Genomic DNA, 7,820 nt, shown 5'->3' on the forward strand with positions numbered 1-7,820 from the left:
ATTCAGCGCTAAAGGGAATACACTCAGCTTGGGTTAGCCATATAGCAGCTGTTTGTCCATAGCACGGGGTCTCCGGGGCCCTATACCAGGGACTACGACATTAGAGGTAGGGTCAGCCCCACCTTAACCCTGCTATGAATGGAGCTGTCCTGGCATGGGATTGGACAGGGATATCGACTTGTTTACACATTTCCTGGCTGTGTTCACTTGTGGTTCTTGCACAAAAGATATGGGTTTGAATTCATACACCACGGTGGATATATTAAAACACATTTAAAGTCTGCTACGTGTCTGTTTTTTGTTTTATTTCGTGCAATAAATGTTACGAAACGACCCACTCTACGTGTATAACCTGCACCGTGCAATGTTTCAGAAACGACGAGCTCGTATTTAATTGTAATGACGATGTACGAGAACGGACACACGAGAGAACATGCGATTGGACGCTGGTGTTTCTGTACAACGTCACGTGGGTTGAGAGGCGCGCACGGATTGGCTGAGACCGTTTCGTTCACGTCATTTGTTGCAACGACTTGTGAAGACGCTGCTACACAGTCAGTATGTGAACAACACAGGGACTTTTAAAAGCAGGCTTAAATTACCAGGTTAATTCACCAAACTGCCCTAGAAGTCAAAATGCATTTGAATTAGAATTAGGTCGAAATATTTTAACTCATAGTGGAAAATATCCAGATTGAACCCAATAATAAAAAAAAAATGGATAAATGCGTCTCTGGTCAATAATGTATTTTAGAGCCAGTTACAGTCACATGGACTGTTTGATTTGATCTTTCTGTATTAAACTAATAATTAAGTGTAATTTGTTTTGTACACTGGGCTTTTTGCAAGTAGAGTTAAATCTTAAAATAATAATAATAATAATAAAATAGTGTCTCATGCTATGAGTATATATGAAAACGTGTTTAAAATACTCGCTATTAAACATAATGCTGGTCGATGGGTGTTTTTTTTTTCAAAACCCATGGTAGTGGAGCATTAATGCACAACCGCACCTTGAAAAAACTCGTGACTGGAGCCACCGCCATTACTGTGTAAGCGGAGGCGCACGTAACCTCGAGCCGCCCGGTTTCACCTGGACATCACCGACATGCACGAGCTCACCGACTGGCGGTGTCTCACGTGTTATAAAGTTAAATGTAAATTTCGGTAGATAGATATAAACTCGGCCGATCCGTGCAAAAGCATAGTGTGGGTTTTTTTTGGTTGATTTTTTTTTTTCCATGACACATATCCTGGTCTGAAGCTTTATGGGTTTAAGCGGGGAACTGGCGAATCACTGGCTGCCACGTCATCGCGCAGGTCGCGGACCCTTAATCGAGCACGTGATTGGTCGTCCGTTTCCCAGCAGCAGCAGTGCCAGCTCGAGGCTCGCCTGCTACAACGCTCCTATTGTACCGCAGCCGAACAGCCTCAATGCGCATGCGCAGGCCACGTGACACCCAACCGACAGAAAGCTAACTCACCAGAAGAAAATAAATAAATAACACGTCGTTTCTCATGAGATGTTACGTGATACACCATTTACCTCGTCGAGTTATAATCTGTCGCATTTTCCAGGTTTAAACTGACCAGCAAAAACGAAGTCGCTGGAAAAAAAATGGCGGCTTGTAAACACGATCATGATAATGGCGGTGTGACAAAATACTGGAAAACTAATCAGCGATTCCAAATTCATGAGGAAAATCCCAGCCCCAGTGATCAATCAAAGCTTCTAAAGCTTGTGATAACTATTGACTAATGAACGGTATGTCCAAAAAAATGCATTTCCATATGTGGATTGTAGGTGTATTCAACTGTATTCTCATCAAATAATTTGTCAGTCTGAATACAAAGCTCTGAGCTTGTAACACTAGAATGAAATTTTAATTCAGACAGAGAAATAGCATGTCAATATTATTGCAAATAGCCAACCTCCTTTAGTCCTATAGAACTGACAGTCAATATATCATAGACTCAACAAGTAAATGCATAAAAAAATAAATAACAGTCAAAAAGTAACAAATCGTTAACAATGGCACTCCACAATAAATGTATGGCTTTGAAACTTTGCGCTTTTTCCCCCCCATTCTTCATCAGTACGCTTTCATGTTATGTCTACATAACAAGGTTTGGTAATAAGGGGTATCGTCACACAAAAATTCTAGACAAACATTTTTTTTCTCTAAGTTTACACATCACTACTCACAACAAAGGAAGCTCCTTTGCACATAATCAATGAACCCATCTCAGGAGTTCTTACATCTTGAAACAATGCTTTTACATGTAGTGTTACAATTTATTTGATTTGGTTACAATGACTTATTTGGTCCAACAATCACCAAAACACTATGTTCTAACTTAAGGGCTATATTTAGTTATATAACAGGACATAAGTTGGCATCATCTACCCATTTGATCAATTACTGATATGTTCAAACACATTTTCACGTTTTTTTTTTTCCTACTGAATCAAAGACCTTTATGTGACTGAATGAATGCAGATACACTGTAAATGTTAAATCAAGCAGAATTGATAGATCTAGGCACCCACACCCACATGCGCAGCCCTTCTTCTACTTCAGATAATAATAGTGTTATTTTGTGTGTAAGTGTCAGTAGAAGTAAGTGAATGCCATAGATTATGCTGTTTTTAAGGGCAGCAAGACTTGCTGCTATGGGACTGTTCTGCCCCCCTGTGGACACTCAGTGGCACCTTACACATCTGTATTTCCACAGTCGCTTCTTCTTGGTGCTCAAAGCAGTTTCAAGCTACCTGTAACATTATTGACCATTTCATCTTCTCCCATTATGGCCAGCACAGTGCTAGAGCCTGGCTCCACCTAAAACCAGGAGAGAGGCATTTGTCATTAATAGGCCAAATGTGCACTCCCCAAGCAGTTTAATAGTTGTACACCTACTCATTCATTCATATATCTAATAACACAATCACATGGCAGCAGTGCAATAAATAAAATCATGATAATACGAGCCAGTAGCTTCAGGGAATATTCCTGTCTAACATAAGAAAAGGGAAAATTACAGTGAACAGACACATTCGGTGAGAAGCAGTTCTGCAAATGGAAACATCATCTTGTTGAGAGAGATCTGTGAAGTATGGCCCGACTGGTTTGAGCGGACAGAAGGGATACAGTAAGTCAGATAACCACTCTGTACAATCTGTTGTGGTGAGCAGAAACGCATCTCAGAAAGTCAAACCTTGAGGTGGATGGGCAACATCAGAAAATCACACTGGGTTCCACTTCTGTCAGGCAAGATAATCTGATAGCTGAGACTACAGTGTATAAACACACACTAAAACTAGACAGTGGCCTGCTCTGATGAATCTTGATTATATTGTGGAGGGGGATTGTTTTCTTGGCACACTTTGGGCCCATTAATACCAATCAAGCATCACTTTAATGCCTATTTGAGTATTGGTGATGGTTAATTGTGACAATGAAGGAATGTACATGGCCATCTTCTAATGGCTACATCCAGCATGAAAATGCACTAGTTTCCTGACACCAAGTTAAGTGTTCATTGGTCTTTCCAGTCACCGGATCTGAATCCAGTAGATCACCTCTGGGACGTGATAAAACAGGAGATTCACAGCATGAAAGTGCACCTGAAAATCTGCAGTCTGAATTATGTAATGCAATCATGTCAACATGAACCAGAATCTCAAAGGAATGTTTCCAACATTTTGTGAATTAATGCCAAAAGAATAGGCTGTTTTAAGAGCACAGGGGACTCCAACACATACTAATATTCCTAGTAAACTGCTTGGTGAGTGTATATACAGCATTTTAAATATCTCAGGCTATGTGACCATTTTAATCCAATAACCTAAAAAGTACAACACAAAGCTGTCTTGGAATTTTATTGGATCTTGTGTCCCCCAGGTATATATCTTTTTCAGGTATTATTGCTAAATTGTTTCTACCTGTGTGAGTCCGGCGTCCTGTATCAGTTTTGTAGGGAGGCTCAAACTCATAGCGAGAGCTTGCAGCTCCAAGAGGTGTGCTGTGTTGGTGCCTTGTAGCACAATCTTCTTAGCTCTGAATGTGTAAAACACAACAAGAAAGATATATGCATCAGTACCACTGAGATAAATAAGGGTGCCAAGTGAGTTAGAGCATATTATTCAAAGACTACATTATAATGCTGGCTTTCTTCTTTATACATGACATTCAGTTGTGTCCCTAAGCAAGGAATTTGGCACAAAGCTGCTTGTCCTGGAAAAACAGCTGGAACTGTTTGATTGTTCAAGCAAAGAGAAACAAATTACAGTGGCTTATAACATTTCTTTTTTTTGTAAAGATTTTTAATGCTGCAGCCTGAAATTGCCTGGGGTTAATGTTATGAGTTTATGCAAAACCTATAATATTAAAGTGGCAAGAAAAATCTATCTAAAATTTGATCCATTACTACTTGGGCAGTGATAACATTTTTTTAAATTTTGCTTAAGTGCACCACCACCACCACCACCACAGTAGATGTGAAATGAAGCAAAAATTTGACTGAGGTACAAAATTTCAGCTTCAATTCAATGGGTTTAACACAAAAAAAAAAAAACTGGAGAAGTTTATGGATTACAGCCACTCTTACGTAGTCACTTTGTTTTTACAGGCTCAAAAGTAATTCCTTCTTTTTTATCTAATTTAAAATTTGGCCACTTAAGTTTCGCTCTCTTTTTTCTTCCAGCCCAACGATGATCTCCTTCACTTGCACTAATACCAGAGCTCTTATGAACAGCAACCAAATGCAAAAACTTGGAATGAACTCAACTCTTATCTCCTTGATTTTTGTAATAACCTGTACATGAAACTGCTTATCAGTTGACTGTCCAATAACATTTGAGCCTGTGAAAATGGAGGGACTATGCAAAAATGTCTATAATTCCTACATGGCTTCATCCATTAAATTAAACCTGAAAGTCTATAAGCATTGTATTACATCTTGTTTGATTCATTCATTTCAAACCCATTTGTGTGGTTTTCAGATGAAACATTTTGTAAATTGTGTCACAGTGCAAATACTTATTGATGTGACTGTAGTCTGGAAAATTATTACATATAAAATCATTAAAGGTGAAATTGCAAAAAAGGGTCATTTTGCTATGAATTCATGTGAATTCATATAGAGACTCGTGAAATTAAGGTGTCATGTGAAGTCCAGGACAATGTTATGAACAAGTATTAATCAGGGTTTGATTATTAAAAATTCCCAAACTTTGAATCCAAAGTTGAAATCCTAATTTTTTAAACTTAGAAAATACATTTATTACAAATGGAATGAATATGTTAATCAAGGTGACTGCCAAGAGGAAGCTGTGCATCAAACGTCTGTGTTGATGTTGAAGAAAACGGTAGTCAGAGAAGCTTCTCTCTTAACCTGATGCTACCACCACTGTGCTTTATGGTTTAGATGCTGATCAGCAATGTTGGGATTTTGCCCAACAGCTCTGTCAAAAAGTTATATTTTTGTGGAGTGTCCAGCTAATGACTCTTTCTGTGGATCTCTATATTGCCCTACAGCTTTTGCTTGTTTTTCTTGTTGATAACCCCTTGATCTTCATGATGATGCTTATTCAGGTATAATGACTAAGAAAACAAAATATATTTCAGTTCCTTTGCTGCATTTTGGTTGTGTGCCATATATTTGACATTTTTCACTCAGTACTAATTTTAATATATTATTTAAATCTATGTTTATTTCTTAATTTACATTTATATACCTTAATACTTATTTTGCTCTTTTCTACCATAGGTCTGGTGACTAACAAGGTCATAACTAGTTCTGCCCAGTTTGTTTAATCTTAGGAGGATAGAAAGGATATATACAAACAGGTGCTACCTTCTGTGTTGATCAAGAAGGATTAAGTACTTTAAAAGATATTCCATGAGTTATTATGGAATTCTGATTGACACTGCCTCACCCAGCATGGTCCCATTTCCAGGCCATCTCTCTCCAAGTATTCTTCTCCTGCATGGTCTGGTACAGAGCCACAGCTGCATGTCCTACCTGTGCTGCCACCTGGAGGAGTCACAAACAGTCTCAGCACTTCAGCTCACTTTGCACTGTACATTAGCTTGTTTCAGCAACTCAACAGTTTTTTTTTTACATATACCTTCCCCACTCCCATGGACAGCTCCATGTTCACAACAAAGACCATCTTGAACATCATATCTTCATCCCCTTCTTCCTGAGATGATAGACAAAGCAAACGCACTCAGAATAGACAAACAGAGGCAATGTGCTGTAGTGTGGATGTGTAGGTGTGTAATAATCAACAGACCTCATTTTCCAGCTTGTTGAAATAGTACATCGCAGCCTCCTCAGCAGACACATTCCTTGTGTGTAGGAGTGCCTAAGATAATCAGATAACACACACAATAATAATGTTTAACACCAAAAAAGCAGACTGGGTCATATATAATATATAATATGCAATAGATATGTTATTTTCATGTGAATTTTGTTTTACAGTTGAAGCAGGGGATATTAAACGTTAGAATTTTTCTCTTGTGTAATATGATATAATCCAATAAATGCGGACTAAGGTCATGTAACGTTTAAAATAATACGCATATTTATTTACTATGCATTTCAATGTACTGCATCACAAAAAAACAGACATCTAATTTTTAAACCAATTCTCCAGGTTCCTCCCCCTCCCAAAAACAGCAGATTCGATCAGCTGTGTGACTGTTAAAATCACACAACCAAATAAAAAGCAAAGGCAGGTCGACGTGTTCGTATGGCACTCTGCAAATTCAGGGTGTGTCCCAGCTTCCTGCCCAGTGTTCCAGTAATATGTGATCTACCACATTCCTGGCCAAGATAACAGAGTTAGTTGAAGATAAATGAATAAATAACATCTACAAATAGATTTCAAAGGGGGTGAGCATGTGATATTTACATTTATATTTACATTTCCAGCATCCGACAGATGCCTTTATCCAGAGCGACTTACATTATCTGATTTTTTTCTTATATACTCCTGAGCAATTGAGGGTCAGATTGGTGGACCTATATCCCAGCACCCCAGATATTACCCACAGACATTACAGTTGCACTATTCTGCATCTAAGGAGTGAATATTGTCAGACAGATGGCTGCTGATGCAGACCTGTCTGGCTGCCTCCTCAGGGATATCCAGTTCTCTGAGCTGCTGAAGGAACATCGGGTTCACCTCCTGATGGGCTGAGTCTGGAGGACATTGTTCAGATGACTCCATCGCTTCACCTCTCTGCTGAAAACACATGATGGAGAATTAAAGGGATGGTTTAGCCGACACTTATCATGCATCAGCCATCAGAGCCAGACGTGTCAAAACCCTGAATAAAACCCTCAGCCTGCACATTATTCTGTGTTTTAGTCGGCAAACAACACGAATGTCCTTCTGTCTGTCTGTCCATTCCGGCGCATTACTCTGATCGCGCTGTTTAAACCCAAAAACACGCTTAAGTTAAAGGGATGAGATGCATTAGCGGTGCACGTGCCTCACTTCACATAACGCACGAGCTCCGCATCTAACGTTTACATACCTTCTGTGATTGGACGCTGACTCGAGCTCGCGCGCTAAAAGACTCCCAACAAAACCGTCACGCGCACTTTGCTATTTAACGCTCACCTACGCTTATTTTTTTTAACAATGTCAAAAAAAAGCACACAGCGGCATTCGAAATAAGTCACTTATCTAACTAGTATATAGCGTTTTAACTAAATATTTTAATCTGCTAGCTACAGCATATTTTTGTGCGAATGCGCATCGACAGAGACGCCATACTGTTGAGTTTCGGTTCTTCTTCCGGGTC

The 7,820-nt window shown here is 39.2% G+C and overlaps 1 protein-coding gene across 2 annotated transcripts; it reads right to left on the reverse strand.

Moving 5' to 3' along the window:
- Window positions 1-1,857: 1,857 nt before the first annotated feature.
- si:dkey-19e4.5 (UBA_like_SF and PTH2 domain-containing protein) lies at window positions 1,858-7,820 on the reverse strand. Of its 2 annotated transcripts, none has more exons than XM_060868055.1 (7): window positions 7,551-7,820; window positions 7,133-7,255; window positions 6,299-6,370; window positions 6,131-6,205; window positions 5,939-6,036; window positions 3,944-4,058; window positions 1,858-2,840 (listed from the first exon to the last, which is right to left on the reverse strand). In XM_060868055.1, exons 2-7 carry the CDS (start codon window positions 7,238-7,240, stop codon window positions 2,754-2,756), a joined length of 555 nt encoding a protein of 184 aa, XP_060724038.1. In that variant the 5' UTR covers window positions 7,241-7,255; window positions 7,551-7,820; the 3' UTR covers window positions 1,858-2,753. The 2 variants fall into 2 exon arrangements, with proteins under 2 accessions (XP_060724038.1, XP_060724037.1); XM_060868054.1 differs by having other exon boundaries at window positions 7,133-7,252; window positions 7,551-7,818.

The sequence above is a fragment of the Tachysurus vachellii genome, chromosome 4 (assembly GCF_030014155.1).
Source record: "Tachysurus vachellii isolate PV-2020 chromosome 4, HZAU_Pvac_v1, whole genome shotgun sequence".
Lineage (NCBI taxonomy): Eukaryota > Metazoa > Chordata > Actinopteri > Siluriformes > Bagridae > Tachysurus > Tachysurus vachellii.